Source organism: Puma concolor, chromosome D4 (genome assembly GCF_028749965.1).
Source record: "Puma concolor isolate L17-30 chromosome D4, mPumCon1.1.hap2, whole genome shotgun sequence".
Classification (NCBI taxonomy): Eukaryota; Metazoa; Chordata; class Mammalia; order Carnivora; family Felidae; genus Puma; species Puma concolor.
The window spans coordinates 30,935,910-30,953,608 of NC_141679.1; the positions used below are offsets into that span (position 1 = coordinate 30,935,910).

General features: G+C 41.5%; 2 protein-coding genes across 10 annotated transcripts in view; both read right to left on the reverse strand.

The window, feature by feature from the left end:
- CDC14B (cell division cycle 14B) overlaps nucleotides 1-6,568 on the reverse strand; it is a 108,961-nt gene extending 102,393 nt beyond the window's left edge. For all 8 annotated transcript variants that reach the window (XM_025931535.2, XM_025931534.2, XM_025931536.2 and 5 more), the window contains exon 1: nucleotides 6,273-6,568. In XM_025931535.2, coding sequence (XP_025787320.2) covers nucleotides 6,273-6,432 — 160 coding nt within the window. In that variant the 5' untranslated portion in view covers nucleotides 6,433-6,568. The remainder of the gene's footprint in view (nucleotides 1-6,272) is intronic.
- A 2,738-nt stretch (nucleotides 6,569-9,306) lies between these two features.
- The window catches only part of PRXL2C (peroxiredoxin like 2C), a 33,180-nt gene continuing 24,787 nt past the window's right edge, over nucleotides 9,307-17,699 (reverse strand). For both annotated transcript variants that reach the window (XR_015243512.1, XM_086685195.1), the window contains one exon: nucleotides 9,307-9,630. Coding sequence is in view for 1 of the 2 variants with exons in the window: in XM_086685195.1 (XP_086541321.1) it covers nucleotides 9,626-9,630 (5 nt within the window). In the remaining variant the exon portion in view is untranslated. The remainder of the gene's footprint in view (nucleotides 9,631-17,699) is intronic.

The window sequence follows — 17,699 nt, forward strand, 5'->3', positions numbered from 1 at the left end:
CCCAACAACACTGCACTTTTTATTTTCAAACAGAAGAGAATAGAGGCTCCGAAACGTTATTAATAATCCAGCTGTGTTCAGTCTCGGTGAGGGCAGACACTAACTAGCTTTCTCTGGTATCCTCATGCCTAACCACTACAATTAGCTCTTCAAAAACTCTATGAACAAAGTTTTCCTTCCCCCCAAATTTCAACCACGATACGGTTCCTCTCTATACTAGTTATTCCTCAGACCCTCCAAGTTTTATTTTCTCAATTAACACAGAAAACAAACTCCATGAGAGCAGGGATTATCTTCCACAGTGACCTATTTTTAGCTCTTGAGAAGCAAAAGGAAACCAAAAAAACAAAGCCTGGCAGAGTAGGTATTCATTATATATTTGGTTGAATGAATGAAATACCTAGAAAATCTGAGCTGTGATGACAGCCGATTTGAAAAACAGGAGGACCTGAATTGTGTACGTAGTTTACTCCTATTTCCAAATTCACTAGGTAATTATCTAAATTCAACTTCACAGATACTCCTCATGGAACATCTACTATGATATCACCTACTAACCCATGCAGCACAGGACTAAATAGTACATGTTGAACAAATTTGAACAAATTTATGTACATAACTGCTGAAATAGCTTTATCTGCTAGAAAAAATAAAAGGCAGGTAGTATGGCTTTCCCAAAAAGAAACTGCATAAATTTGGCCAAAATTACTTATCTCCGGTCTTAGCTTCTGAGGGAAAAGTGGACAGTTGTGGTATTTCAAGATGATCTCTTGAAATTCTTTCAAATAACAAAACACCTGTCCTATCAATTCAGAGATCCCCAGAGACTATCTCAGAAACTTCAAGATATGTCATTGCTATGTACTCAGTGCCTTCCTTCCATTCTAAAAATCCACAATGCAGTTTCATTCCAGCTCTCCGCAACAGGAATTGGGGAAATCCACTCCCATTTAAAGAAGTTACAGTTTGCACTGACTGGCAACTCCTGGCATCAGTACCGCCTCTGTCACCTAGTTATTCCGCTTTCCCTTCATCTCTATGCCCAACCATTATGTCCATTGAAGCAGTAACAATGAAACTGGGTTAAGTTTTTGTGTGTAGTGCCCCACTGCCTAAGGAATTAAATTTATTTATTTTTTTTTCAACGTTTATTTATTTTTGGGACAGAGAGAGACAGAGCATGAACGGGCGAGGGGCAGAGAGAGAGGGAGACACAGAATCGGAAACAGGCTCCAGGCTCTGAGCCATCAGCCCAGAGCCCGACGCGGGGCTCGAACTCACGGACCGTGAGATCGTGACCTGGTTGAAGTCGGACGCTTAACCGACTGCGCCACCCAGGCGCCCCAGGAATTAAATTTAAAGCAGATAACTAACATGACACCATCAGAAGTAAAGATGCTGAAGATTTAAACAAGCACATAAATCAAGAAACAAAAATTAGCTCATGCACAAATTTCAAAGTATAGAAATAAGGCATAAGAAGAAAAATGAACACTACATACTCTGATGAGCTTCAATTACTGAAACTCAATAATCTACTACATCAGTCTTGAAGAAAAATGAATTTATTTCCTCCTTGAATCAGTGCCCCAGGTAACAGCATTATTTTTTTAATCAAGAAATATATACTTCTATCATTGCAAACAATGAATATGCAAGACTATTTTACATAGTAAGCATTCAACACTTCTTGAATTAATGAATAAATTTTCCCTGCCCAATGTCTAGTGTGAATTTTTTAAATCCTAAAAAGAAAAGAAGCAGGGTAAAGGCAGTGCTGCATCTGTAATTTGATGAGTATCTGATACACGATAATCGGTGCTTTTAAATGACAATCCTGACCTCGACCAGAGCTTATCCACTAAAATTATTTACAGTTATAGACTCTTAAAAAGGTAGACTATCACGGCAGACATTAAAAACAAAATTTATTTTAAGACAAACCACCAAGAATTGTTTTTAGCTAATAGTTATTACCAATTATTTTTACTAGTCAGAAGTTTAAAAAATAAAGTAAATCAAAATTCTATACTATTAAATCCTATAAATTATCAAACATAGAGATAATACAGTAGTTTCATAGTCTTTAATATTTTTTCCTATATTAACAAAGAGGAAAGGAGAATGTGCACTGTCATTTATGGTCCTATTTAAGAGATAGGAATATAGAGATCAAAAAGATTCAGACTTCTGACTGTTAGGTTCATCGGAAAATCAAAAACCCATGTCCAACATTTTTCATTTGGTATTTTTCCCATCTTGAGAGATTCTAATTCCAAACCCAACCAAAAACTCTCCTCTCTTCCCTTCTTCCCCAGCTTCCTTAACTGATAACAATTCATTCTGATTAGATCTTTACTCAGTATCTTTTTGTTAATGTATACAATTTACAGTTTTTATGATTTTTTTTAAATTTTTTTTTAACGTTTATTTATTTTTGACACAGAGAGAGAGCATGAACAGGGGAGGGTCAGAGAGAGGGAGACACAGAATCTGAAACAGGCTCCAGGCTCTGAGCTGTCAGCACAGAGCCCGACGCGGTGCTCGAACTCACGGACTGTGAGATCATGACCTGAGCCGAAGTCAGACACTTAACCGACCGAGCCACCCAGGCGCCCCTGATCTTTTTTTTCAATATGATGCATGGAACCGCACCAGGAATACAGCTCATGTAAAAATCCACATCACTGCAAATGGCAAGAACTGAGTGAATGGTGAGAGGTGGACGGGGTCCATGTGGGAATAAAACCATCAGTCTACTCCTAGGAAATGCCCAGTGTAGCCAAGTGGCTGGCTAGACATACATACATACATACATACATACATACATACATACGTAAGTAAGTAGTGACCATATAACAAAGGACTACAGAACAATAATAGGCATTAATCTATGGGAATTTGACTTAACAGATAATAAGTCACAATAAAAATAACAAGGCACTAAAGTAAAAAAAATAATGTATTGAAGGGCAGAGTGGGCAGAAGTGATAATGTGCATTAATTTTTACAAACCAATCCCACTGGGAAAGAACTTCATAATCCTATAACAAGTGTTGGCTAGAATGTGGAAGAACTGGTACAATGCTGGTGGGAAATGCTAGTGGTACAGTAGCACTGGGAAAAAGTCTGGCAGTTCCTCAAAAGGTTAAACATGGCGTTACCATGCAACCCAGCACCTCCACTCCTACCTGTATATAGGCAAAGGAACTGAAAACGTCCACACAAAAACTTGTACATTAATGTTCATAGCAGCATTATTCATAATCACAAAAAAGTCCACCAATGAATAGATAAAACTATATATATTTTGGCTTGGTCTCTTCACTTCTCCTTTATTTTGCAGATACAGTCACACACGTAGGTAGACATATACACTGATTTTACTGCTGCCATTTGCAGAAACTGAAAACCTCCCCAAAAAATGATTGTAACCATTATATAAATCACAATTCAGCCATACAATGCAATACCGTACAGCCATTAAAAAAAGGACTGTTCTTGTTGATATGGCACAGTTTGTAGAAACTTAAATGTGCATAGAAAAAGAAAATATTACTGGGGAGACCAACTATATTTATATATCTCTTTTGGTAACATTCAACTTGAAAAATGTTAAGGAAACAATGAGGAAAAAACAACTTGGGGAGGATGGGACCAGGTTGCCACTTAGGCTCAAGCCTTCCCTCCAAACCCAGTGTAAAGTAATCTGCACCATGCATCCAAAGTTACTTTAATTTGTCTTGTCCATCACCCTGAAACAGACTGATTCAGTATCATTCTTCCAGGAAGCCAAGACTGTCACTAAGAGACACCTGGAAAAATTCCAGGCAAACTTGACTCCCTTGCTGCCCTTACACTTAAGCAGGATCCTTTCATTATCTGGGCTTGCAATCTAAATAACAGCATTTTGATATTATACAATGCACCAACTCTTTCCTCAATATTCAGCTTGGCAATATTTTCTGAAGTTCAATCACTGTGCTCAGGAAAGCCAGCCACGAAGGAGGAATAAGAGTTACTCCAACGACTTTACTGTCAAAAACTTCTTTTTGATGGAGACAACCTTAAATATTTATCAGTAAGGAGCTGTCTAAGGGTGCCTGGGTGGCTCAGTCAGCTGAGCGTCAGACTTCAGCTCAGGTCATGATCTCTCAGTTCCTGGGTTCAAGCCCTGTGTCCAGCTCTGTGCTGACAGTTCAGGGCCTGGAACCTGCTTCAGATTCTGTCTCTGTCTCTCTCTCTCTCTCTCTGACCCACCCCCGCTTACACTCTGTCTCTCTCCCTCAAGAATAAACATTTTAAAAAATACAATAAATAAAATAAGGAGCTGTCTAAACAACTAAAACATATAAATATCTATGTGTGTGTGTACACACACACACACACACACACACACACACACACACTCTCTCTTAGGGACACCTGGCTGGCTCAGAGGATACAGCACAAGACTCTGGAACTGGGGGATGTGAGTTCCGGCTCCATTTTGGGTGTAGAGATTACTTTTAAAAAATAAAATCTTTGAAGAGATATATTTTTAAATCTACATATACTTTATGGCTTTATTTTTTTAAAACTTGGTCTACTTTGGCCTAAGCAGTAATTAAAATCAAATGCAGGTTTGCATGTACAGAATAATTGTTCTGCTAAGAAATACTGTAAAGAAAAAACTGCAAAACAATATGTATGCTATCACGCTTGTGTCTGATTAAGAATATATAGGTGTATGCACGCATAGTCTATTTCTGGAAGGATTCACAGGAAACTAGGAACTGCCCTTGCCTCTGGGGAACAAGAGCCGGTAGCTGCAACCAGCTTTTCACTAGAAACTCCTGAGCACCTTCAGAATGAAGAGTGCGTTACTTGCCCTAAAATTAAATGCTATTAGGCAAAGTTCCTTTGAAGAGGTATAAATAAATAACAAAGGCACAAGGAATATGTGGTGTCTTCCCCCACCCCTAGCCCTCCTCGGCGGGGCTATCTCCCGGGGAGTGTACAGCCAGGTGGGACCTGGTTTCAGCCTCAGCAAACTGGCTTCACCTCCAACAGTGCCACATGCTACGGTGGACCCGGGCAGGTGTCAGCCGGGGACAGAGCTTAAGGCGACCCCTTGCTCCTACCGCCATGGTTTCCAAAGGCCACCCATCCAGCGCCGAGAAACCTTCCCCTGTACTCGCAGCTTTGTTTAAAACGGACCTTCAGTTTACAACTGTCCATCAATCTAGAAATCAATGTCTACTAAATTTATGTTTGTCTGAACACTTTCTAAATTAATATTCTGCCCTGTCCAGCTCACCTGGTTTATCAAAAACTCAGGGCGGGAAACAGTTTTTTAAAAATTCCACATGCCAAGCCTTACACATTCCGCGCCACAGAAAACAGACTGCAAACTGCCTCAAAATTGTAGACCGCTATGCTGTTTACAAAGCGTTTTGCACATACATCATCACATGTGATGCCTTCACACGCTTTAGTGTCAATCCTGGCAAACCCAACAGCTACCAAATTGGATGTATTAGTCTTCAAGAATTGTAGCATCAGCACTAATAATAAAACAGCTACGAAAGGTCTGCTTTTCTACCTCCTCTGGCTGGCTGCGATTTCTCAAGTGACAACTCTGGGCATTCGGCTCCCAAGCCTTCAACGTGACACAATGCTAGTAGAGGCACGAGAGGGGAGCTAGCCCCAGGAGGCCGGGAGTGCTCGCGTGCACGCCAGGGAGGGGGCGCGGGCCGTGCGGACCCGAGCGCGGACGTGGGAACGCCGCACGAGGCGGGACTCCATTTCTTCCAGAGCAGCCGAGGTTGGGCGAACGCCAAGCAAACAAGGCAGCTGCTCCCGTGCCGGCGCGTTCCGCGCGCTCGGGGAATCCTCTGGGGTGATTCAGAGGTTCAGACTCCTGGGAGGGCCAACCGAGCTTGCAGCCCCGGGAGGTGCTATCAACCCGAACTTAGAAAAAGCCCGAGGCGCCGAGCTGACGCCAGCAATTTAGAAAGGTGACCCTCGGCCCATCTCGCTGGGGTAGGAGTGCAAAACGGATAAAGTTACAGCTCGCAACACGCAGATGGAAAGCCGGGGTAGGGGGGCGCTCCCAAGGAGCCCGGCTGCTGAAGGGGGTGTGGTCGGCAGGGCTTTTATGGGAGTGGGGGTGGAGGCACGTCAGTCGGGCCGCGGGAGGCGCCTCCACAGACTGGGTGGGTGGGCTAAGACCCCCGCGCGGGGTGCCGCGTGTCTGGGGCGCCCCGCCACGCGCTCGCTCGCCGGCTCACCGGTGATGTCCAGGTACAGGTCGTCCTGCTGGTCCAAGCGGTGCAGTTCCTGCGACGTGGAGCTGCGGCTCTTCTTCACTCCATGCGAGGACGCCGAGCAACGCCGCGAGCAGGGGGGCGCGGCGGCCCAGCTCGGCCGCCGCTCGCTCTTCCGCTTCATGGAGGCGGCCGCGGCCCGTTAGGGGGCCACGACCATGGCCCCGAGCGTCCGCTCGCCCGCCGAGGCCCCCGCCAGCCCCGCGCGCGGGCGCTCGGGGCGGCGGGCGCGGAGCGGCGCTGCAGGGACGGCGGGCGCCGGTCGAGCCCGGCGGGAGGCGGCCGCGCAGGAGGCGGAGAAGGGGCCGGGCCCACCGCGCCTGCCCCGCTCCCTCCTGCGGCCGCCGCGGGACCCGCGCCGCAGCCCTGGCTACAGCGCCTCCTGCTGCCGCCGGCGCCCCCCAGCCCGCCCCCAGGTGCCCGCAGCCCGCTGGCGCGGCTGAGGCGACGGTGCTGCCGCCGGCGGCTGGGGCTGCCCGGGGTAACCGCGCGCGCCCACCGCGGCCGCGGACGCTGCTGCTGAGGCGCGGGAGCACAGCGGGCCGCGGTTCCTGGGGACCCCAGGAGGGCTGTTCCGTGGAGCTTCATTCACAAAAAAGGGCCCACAACCCTCCTCGGGGCCCGCAGACTGGGGCTTTTCATTGGTCAGTGAGACGTGACGTCACGCGGACGGGGCCTTTCTACAGGCAGGTACCCGGTGACGCCATAAAGAAAAGTCTGAGTGGTTCCGCCAATCAAACATAAAAGTGTGCTCGCGACCCTCCGCCTACCCCCAACTTTTGTTTCTTCTGTGTTCTTCCAGTGCCAAGACCCGAGGTCGCCAACTTCCTTTAATGAGTCACCAAAGCTTTACACAGCCCCACCCTAGTAACTTAACTCCAGTTCTTTGGCATGTATATTTTTTTTAAGTATTTCTGGGTTTTCCCTGTAATTGCGCCAAGTGAAAAGGACTCTTGCCCTGGCTGCTGGCTTGGAAAAAGAGTATGGACTGATAACACTGTCCGCCGCTCTAAGGTAAAGTTGGTTTCACAACTTAAGAACTATTTAAATCACCCATACTCTTTATCGACATATGTTGTGCCCAGCATTCAAAAAGACTAAGCCAGGCTTCTGAAGGAGTCGATAAACCTACCGTGGAAACACGATCTACGGTAGGGTTTGCCTCCTAGTTAGTCTTCTCGGAGTCCAGTACCCCCATTTAACTCAGTAATTTTACACACAGTTGCTGAGTTTTTCTTACCTAAGGTGTTGACAGATAAAATGATTGAAGTATTGAATGAAGCAAGTGGCGAATTTAATCCTTGAGCTTTTCATCTTGCAAACTGTGGGGTTGTCTCTCTTCTGGGTTAAAATAATGCCTGGTATTTCTGAAACTTAACCAAAACTCGTTTTGGTGGGACTTTAAACAAATTTCCATGGTAACATCTAAGAAGGTGAATAGATTGGAGGGCAGTCTTAAATTTTCATAGCCCCGAGTTTTACATCTTGCAAGCGATTCTTAATTTTTCACCAACGTTTTAACGTTTTATCCTGCAGTTCTGCAATTACTGCCAGCCTCTAGAAGAGGAAGATGAATTTTAGTCAATCCCCCTAGAAGCGTCTTAGAAATGCAAATTTTGATGGAGTACCTCCCAGAGGGGCTATTTGACTTCTATTGTTGAAGGCCTTCACCCTTTAGCACTGCTAATTAAGGAGGAAAGGGGGCTGGGGAAAAAGATGGTTCTGCATCACTGACTCAGCTGAACAGTCTGGAACTACAGATCAGCCACTTAGACCAGAAGCTTAGTAATCATGTTCTTTCCTCCCTGTTTCCCCTAAGGAGCTCAGTGAAGGCCTTAAATTAAAAATGGTCCACCTGTTTGTCTGCAGGGGCAGCAATAAAGCAAAAGACTTGGAAGCTTCTAGAATGCTATGCAAATGAGTCCACGTTAAGCAGAGACCTATCCTCCCAGGTCCTCTACTTTGAGTAGAAAAAGGAGGCCTTACTAGCCTTAGGAAGTAGTGGAAAGGCCACCTTTTCCCAGATCATCTGAGATTTTGCTAGAGTCTTATCTTTTGTTTATTGAGGTATAATTGACATATAACATTACATTAGTTTCAGGTGTACAACATAAGGATTTGATATTTGTATATAGTGCAAAATAATCACCACAGCAAGTCTAGTTAACATCCAAGTAGGTCTTGTTTTGAACAGATAGATACTACATGGGAGTTGTTTTCTTGGCTCCCTAGAATTAAAGAAATTCAAGTACCCTATAACATTCTATTTATTTGAGGGTGGCTTATCTGAATGTCAAACTAAGACTGAAGTGCCAGGAAGTTCACTTACATCAGTTCATTTTCTTTCAACTACAAATTTAGTGTTTAGACTGGAAATTCTAACAAAATGCATATGATTCCAATAAATGAGGGAAAAATATAATAAGTACAGATAATTACACTGTTTAAGCATTTTCACATTTTACAAACAGAATTTTATGCTTTTGTTAGTATAACATTGTTAAGAAAGTATATAATTACAGTTTGTAAATTTGCAGAAGTGTCTCACATTCTTGGGAATAGGAAATCCATACACTTAGTACACACACTGAAATTATTTTATTTTTTTAACGTTTATTTATTTTTCAGAGAGAGCACAAGCGGGGTAGGGCCAGAGAGAGGGGAGGATACAAAATCCAAAGTAGGCTGCAGGTTCTGAGCTATTAGCACAGAGCCGGATTCAGGGCTCAAACTCACCAACTCTTGCAAACTGTGGGGTTGTCTCTCTCTTTCTTGACCTGAGGCAAAGTCTGACACTTAACCTTGCTCTCACACATCGAAATTTTAAACCCTGTTTATATTTTCTTTTTAGGTCATGTTTAGGTAGTGACAGAAAAGTGGTCTTTCTACGATATTTGTTTTCATGTGTGGCACTTCTCTTGAGTAATTTGACTCTTACTGACATTTAATAAACTAATCTCTAAGCTCTGAGAAATTGGCCATAAGAAATGTAGTTCAGTTTGCTTGGTTGATTGGTTAGTTTATTGTTCACTGTTTGACCATTGATCATAAAATTTTAGAGCTTAAAAGCACTTTAGACAATATTTGGTCCAAGGCTGCCATTTCACAGTGAGGACATGGGAACCCACAGAAGTGACAGTGCAGGGCTGGAGTGGATACTGAAACATTCTTCAAGATTCCAGTTGTCTTTCCTTGACTTGTCTGAGCTTAGAAAACAGATGCATCTGGTTATAATCTTCAGCATTATGGGCAGCACAGTGAAAAGCAAAAGAACTAGGGAAGAAGTTCTCCAAAATATTCCTTTGTCCTAGGTAGATTCACCCTGAAAAGAATACAATTATAGAAGATTTTTTTAGATGTATATTTTAGTTAAGTCATACTCTGAAAATTTGAAATCTTACCCTAAAATTAGTAGAAACTGGTCCATAGATACATTACATTACAATTTCAAAGGATAGAAGACCTGGCTGTCTCAGTCCCTAGAGCATGATGTGACCTTTGATTTCAGGGTTGTAAATTGGAGTTCCATGTTGGATGTAGAGAGCACTTAAAAATAAATATTTTTTTAAAAATGTTTATTTCGGGGCGCCTGGGTGGCTCAGTCGGTTGGGCGTCCGACTTCAGCTCAGGTCACGATCTCGCGGTCCGTGAGTTCGAGCCCCGCGTCAGGCTCTGGGCTGATGGCTCAGAGCCTGGAGCCTGGTTCCAATTCTGTGTCTCCCTCTCTCTCTGCCCCTCCCCCGTTCATGCTCTGTCTCTCTCTGTCCCAAAAATAAATAAAAACGTTGAAAAAAATCAAAAATAAATAAATGTTAAAAAAAAAAAATTAAAAAAAAAAAGTTTATTTATTTTGAGAGAGAGCCAGGGAGGTGCAGAGAGGGAGAGAGAGAGAATCAGAAGCAGGCTCGGTGCTGTCAGCATAGAGCCCAGCGCAGGGCTCAATCCCACAAACTGTGAATCAGGACCCAAGCCAAAACCAAGAGTCCCTCAATGACTGAGCCACCTAGGTACCACTAAAAGTAAAATCCTAAAAAAAAAAAAAAACTTTTTTTCAAATGACAGTAAGTTTCAATTTCAAATAATAAGTGAATTACAGCTTTAATTATGTGAAGATAAGTAATTTTCTTTAAGGTCAAATTTCCATAAAGCTAAAGGGTTTAGGTGGCAGGTATATGGGAAAATAGACACTGAAGTCTTCACTAGCATATTTAAAAAGACTGGTTTAGTGGCACCTGACTGAGTCCATAGAGCATGCGATTCTTGATCTTGGGGTTGTAAATTCAATCCGCATGTTGGGTGTTGAGATCACTTAAAAATAAAATCTTAAAAATAAATAAAATTTAAAAATAAAATGTTTTTTTTGAATTTATTTATTTTTGAAAGACAGAGAGCATGAGCAGGGGAGGGGCAGAGAGAGAATCCCAAGCAGGCTTCATGCTGTCAGCATAGAGCACAGTGTGGGGGCTTGATCCTACCAACTGTGAGATCATGACCTAAGCTGAAACCAAGAATCAGACATTTAACCAAATGAACCACTCAGGTTCCCCTAAAATAAAATCTTAAAAAAAAAAGTTGATTTTATTTCATTGGATATTTTGGTAATCTCAGCATTAATCTGAAATCCTCCATATTCCTGACCCTGAGACTGAAAATCTCTTAGAATTGTAAAAAGGGGAGAAAATGAATATTTAGAAAGCTACTACCACATGCTGGACACAGTGCTAGGGGTTTAGATGCCCTGTTAGATATTATTGTTTTTATTTTGTGGGTGAGGAATCCCTCATTTGACAGGGCAAAGCAGTTATCCCAGGTCCTGCAGTGAGTTTGGTTTGAAAACCCAGGGCTCTTTCTTGGGGCCAACACCATTCTTCACAGGTTGAGGACAGAGTTTGGAGGGATCTTTCCTTGCAGGTAGGTTTTGAAATAACCTGTAAAGTTGTATAAATGTCATACATTTTTATTAAATTTGGGGACCTCAGACCACATGCTACCATTACAGATTTTTAAAACATTATTCCTGATGTTAATTTGTTTTTTTATTATGTACACTTCCTCCCACACAATAACAACAGCGACAACAATAATAATAATGTCATGCTGGCGTGGAAGAGGCTAGAGAATGGTGAGAATTCTGGTTATATTGAGTCTTGAGATCAGAGAACGACTAAGGATGCTTTTACCCCAAAGACTAGGCCTGTGCCTAGGGCACTGACTGAGCAGTACCCAGCTCATTCTCTCTCTCACTTTACCTTTTGAAAAATGCTAGCATGCATTTGACAGACTGTCAGATGTTTAATGTATCAGTGGAGTAGAATTTAGTAATCTTGAGAGAAATGGAAAGAATGCATGAAGATCAGCACATCCATGCTCTCCTTGGCTAAATGTTTCTCCCAGGATGAAATGAATATACATGCTCATCCTCACCAGTGGCTTCTAAAATCTGGGTCTTACTTTGTGATAGGGTCTTTTTACCTCAAAGATTCTTGAGGTATTTTTCTTTTTCTTTGTTTTTATCCCAAATGAGCAAATAATGCATGTACATGTTATTGTATTTTTTAAAAATGTAAATAAAAAGCAGAAATACATACATAGTTGTATATATAAAATTCTTCTTGGGGCGCCTGGGTGGCGCAGTCGGTTAAGCGTCCGACTTCAGCCAGGTCACGATCTCGCGGTCCGTGAGTTCGAGCCCCGCGTCGGGCTCTGGGCTGATGGCTCAGAGCCTGGAGCCTGTTTCCGATTCTGTGTCTCCCTCTCTCTCTGCCCCTCCCCCGTTCATGCTCTGTCTCTCTCTGTCCCAAAAATAAATAAACGTTGAAAAAAAAAAAATTAAAATTCTTCTTCACCCTTATACCCCAATCCTACCCTACACCTTTAATAGTCTGTATTTAGATTTGAAAGAATTTTTAATAAATTGTTTCATAGTGTGCATATTGTTCTATGAACTGTTTTTTTTTTCTTTTTTACTTAATACTGCATCCTGAACATTTTCCTTGTCTTTATAGCCAACTCCATTGACTCTAATGGCTGCACAGATTTCCCTTGTATGTTTTCCATAATTTATTTTCCTATGGATGGACACTTAGGTTGTAGTAGGGGGTATTATTACAAACAGCTCTGCATTGAATATCCTAACATATGTATATCCACAGGAGGTGGATGAATCGAAGAGTGACCACCTTTTAAATTTTGATAGACACCAATAATATTTTAGAGTACTTTTTTCTGCACATCCTTGAGATCACTAGATATAATCAATATTTTTAAGTTTGAGAATAAAAAGTAACAGCTTACTGTAATTTTCACTGCATTTCTCTCATCACTAGTAAAGCTGAACATATTATAAAGTGCTCAGTATATTTTCTAAGAATTTCTTATTCATGTTGTTTGCTCATGTCTCCATTTGTTTTCATTTTCTTTTAGATTGGTAAGAGTTGATTATATATTATAGATATCAGCTCTTCAGTCTTATTGATATTACTTAATCTTTGTCATATTGCTCTGTTCATGTTGCTGCACAAGTTGTATGTGTTTTAATGTCTGATCAATTTTACCAGTCCTTTTTTTTTTTTTTAAGATTTTGTCATTTAAGTAATCTCTCCACCAACATGGTATTCGATCTCATGACCCCAAGATCAAGAGTTGCATGCTCCGCTGAACCAGCCAGGTGCCCCTTACCAGTCCTTTTTTTAAGGTTTCTAAGTATTGTACCTTATTTTTTGTGTCCCAATATTTTTAAAGTATTCTTTATTTTCTATTTCTTTTAGAGATGTTACTATATTTAGCTCTTTAATCCACCTGGAATTTATTTGGAGGATAGAGGATAAAGTAGGGATCTATTCTTTCCCAACACTTTTTTATCACATAGCACATCTTTTTCCCATTAATTTGAAATGCTACCCATAAATATTTACAGTTCTCATATATACTATGGCCTGATTCTAGTCTCCTTTCTTTTTTTATTTGAGAGAGACAGCACGCACACACATGCATAGGCACACACAGAGAGTGGGGAAGGGCAGAGAGAGAAGGAGAGAGAAAATCCCAAGCAGGCTCTGTGCTGTCAGCACTGAGATCATGACCCAAGCCAACACCTAGAGTCAGATAGATGCTTGACCAACTGAGCCACCCAGGCGCCCTGAGATTGTGTGCTTCTTGATGAACACAGCATCACCAATAAAATAGGAGAAAAATAGTCACCCTGAATCCAATCAAGTCTTGAGATCTGAGTTCAGCTTACAGGACATATAAGGGGGAGGAGGGAACAAATTAAATGACTTCTAAGAAAACAGTGTAACGTGAGACTTTCTACAAAGTCTGTCTCTTAAACAGGTAAATGTCATGGGAAAAAAACTGAGGTCAAGTGGATGAGAAGATGTGTGGTAAATGAAAAGAACCTTAAGAGCCATAAAACCAAATGCAATGCATAGTGTCTGGTCTGAACAAACCAGCTATAAATGACATGTTTTGGATAACTGGTGATATTTGAATATGGACTGGGCATTAGGTGATATTAAGGAAATATTGTTAAATGTTTGGGGTATGATAATAATGCAATGATATAGAAGAATGGACTTATTCTAGTACTGTGGACTGAATCGTGCCCCACCCCTTCCCAGCCCAATTTATATGTTGAAGCCCTAACCTCTAATGTGATGGTCTTTGGGGATGGGGCCTTTGGGAGATAATTAGGTTTAGATGAGGTCAAGAGGGTGTGGCCTTCATATTTTGATTATCACTCATATAAGAAGTAGAAAAGAGATGGCTCTCTGTGCACCATATGAGGACACAGTTAGAAGGTGGCCATCTGCAAGCCAGGAAACAGAGTCCTCACAAGGAACCAAATCAGCCAGCGCCTTAATCTTAGACTTTCCAGGCTCCAGAACTGTGAAAAATAAATGTCTGTTGTTTAAACCACCCAGTCTCGGGGTGCCTGGCAGTCTCAGTCAGTAGAGCATGTGACTCTTGATCTCAGGGTTGTAAGTTTGAGCCCCACATTGGATGATTACTTAAAAATAAAATCTTTAAAAAAAAAAAAAACTCAAAAAACCACCCAATCTATAATACTTTGTTATAGCAGCTCAAGTCAACTGATAACTGAAGAATTTATGGATAAAGTATTTGAGTATAAAGCTTTAAAATGGTCTAGTAAGGAGGCACCTGGGTAGCTCAGTCAGCTGAGCATCCCACTCTTGATTTCAGCTCAGGTCGCGATCTCGTGGTTCATTTGGTCAAGCCCCACATCAGACTGTGTGCTTGCTGCACAGCACCTCCTTGGGATTCTCTCTCCCTCCCAACCTCCCACTTGTGCATTCTCTCTCTCTCTCTCTCTCTCTCTCTCTCTCTCTCTCTCACTCACTCAAAATAAACAATTTTTAAAAGTAAATAAAAGTAAAATGGTTCAGTAAGTATATACTCTTTATCTCATTCTATCTATCCATTTATCTATGTATTTACCTATAAAACAACTATGGCAGAATGTTAAGAATTATTGAATCCAGGTAATGGTTATTTCTTTTTTCGTTGTCTTTCTACTTTCTTATGTTTAAAATTTTTCATAATCAAAGCCAATTTTTTCTCTATATTCTCTATATTTTCAAGATTTTATTTTTAAGTAATCTTTACCATGCTCTACTGACTGAGCCAGCCATGTACCCCTATATTCTTACATATTTTAAAATTCTTTCTGTGATTTTGTCTGGGATAGTATTCAATTTCTAGATTAACTTGAAGAAAATTGATATATTTAAATATTGAATTTTTAAATAGGAATTTCTTAAAATACTGATTTTCTGTAATTAAAGGAAAAGGTATAAGAATACCTGGCTGGCCCAGTGGGAAGAGTGTGCGACTCTTCATCTTAGCGTCATGAGTTCAAGTCCCACATGGGGTATAGAGATTACTTAAATAAATTAAAACTTAAATATATATATATACATCTATATATACATATATGTATGTATATATGTATATATATGTATGTATATATGTGTGTGTATATATATATGTATATGTCTTTGAATTTATTTAAGTCCTTCAGTAAATAAACCATGACGCATTTATTATGAGCATGATTTTGTGTATTGTTCCTGTATTTTACCACTGTTACTAGGAGAAGGTACAGCCTAATCCATAGGAATGCAAACTTTTTTTCGTTAAACATACACTTCCAGCTTCTTTTGTTCACAAGGGAGATAGTATTTTAAATTACTGTCCAGACTAATTTCAGTTCCTCCTCCTGGCTTCTTACAAGGCCCAGAGGCCTACTGGGGCAAAAGAAATTATACCTATTACTGTCTGACCAAAGCAGAAGCCACTACATCTGGGACACTTTCATTTCCACCAAGGCCCAACAGAACTTTGAAATTAAACTCTTTTCTTTATTTTAGTCTTGAGTTTTGGGCAGTGCAGTCTCTCATCACCTCATTTTTGTAAGTGTAAAGGAGGCTCTTATGAAGATTTATTAACCTTATGTTCACAGTAAGCTCTGGGGGCACCATAAGATTGTGATTTCAGCTATAGTAATTTCCTGCTGTATTTATTTCCAATGGGCTTTTAAAAATTTGAAATATAATAAACATGTTATAGAAGCAAAGATCTGGATGTTAGTTCAGTGAGTTTTAAAATTATATACCCCTGTATAACCACCACTCAAAACAAGATACAGAATCAATGATCCTTATAGAAATACCATCCATGCAATCATAAGCATGATTCCCTGTGTCAAGCCCATGTCCAGACAATCCCCCATGCCATTCCAATCCATGTGCCACCCTTCCCTTGCCCCTGCTTGCTGCTCTCCACCTCTGACATCCCTTTGGCACTATACCTCAAGTTTCTGAACCTTCCCTCCCACCCAACATGACTGAATGGGATCGGCTCTGCTGGCTCAGGTCTTGGTCCTCTTCCTCAGACATAACTGGGATACAGAATTCGCAGACCCAAGCTGTCCCTGAGTTTGGCCCTTTCTCCTGGCTGCACCCCACCAGGCCTCCTCCCAGGGGGGCTTGGTAGCGGTAGGAGAGAGTGTGCTTCATGTAGGAATCAGCAGAGATAATCAGGTAATGTGAAGCAGCTAATAGCCTCCTTCACCTTCACTACACACATTTATCTTTCCAATTGTTGCAGGACAAGAAAGACATCCTTTGTCTGACTCTGCCCTTATCCACACAGTTAGAAGTAAATTAAAGGCATCAATTTCAAGTCACTTCTGTAGCTGTAAAAGTGTAAAAGCAATTTATTCTCTATCTCCTGTTGTGACTGGGAGAATATTCCCTGCAAAGACTTTGGAAGAGAACTGGCTACCAATTCCAATATATTGGGTGATTTTTCTGTCTTTTTGCTACAAATTTTCCTGTCTATGAGGAGGTCCTAGCCTAGTCTTGGTTCTCCCTCTCACACACTGTTTTCCATAGGAGTAGGGAGGGCAGAAAAGAGTAAACACATAGATCTATAGGTTTGGATTTTGTTTGTTTGTTTAAGTTTATTTTGATTTTTTTTAATTTTTTTTAACGTTTATTTATTTTTGAGACAGAGAGAGAGGGAGAGAGCATGAACAGGGGAGGGTCAGAGAAAGAGGGAGACACAGAATCTGAAACAGGCTCCAGGCTCTGAGCTGTCAGCACAGAGCCTGACGCAGGGCTCAAACCTACGGACCCGTGAGATCATGACCTGAGCCGAAGTCGGATGCTTAACCGACTGAGCCACCCAGGCGCCCCTATTTTGAGAGAGAGAGTGAGCACGCGCAAGCAGTGGAGGGACAGAGGGAGAATCCCAAGCAGACTTTGTTTGCACTGTCAGTGCAGCTCCTGACACAGGGCTCGAACTGTGAGATCATGACCTGAGCTGAAATCAAGAGTCAGATGCTCAACTGACTGAGCCACCCAGGCAACCCTCACAGATCTATAGTTTTTAATTCTTATATGGTAGGAGGTTTTCACTATCATTTTTTCCCTCTTCAGTGATACTAGAGCACAAATCAACAGATTAAGTTGGATTCTCCATTAACTTCATTGTTAAATGCAGATTCAAGTGAGTAGTGAGTTGCTTTATCCAAAGTTAGGGGCTTTGCAAAGACAAAAACAGCTGAAATGACCCATAACATAGGCAATCAGCTTCTAGAAATTGTCCATAAAAGTGAGTTGTCATTTAATAATATTTCTGGAAAGAAAAATTATGTTTTCACATTTAATAGCTTAATTTTTTTTAGCTTATGCATTATCAAATATATTAAAAAGAACATGTTTCTGACTTAAATCTAGCTGCCAAAATAACGTTAAAATGTATTTGGAAAATCCAAGTGAAGATGGGCGCCTGGGTGGCTCAGTTGGTTAAGCATCCGACTTCAGCTCAGGTCATGATCTCGCAGTTTGCTAGTTCGAGCCCTGCATC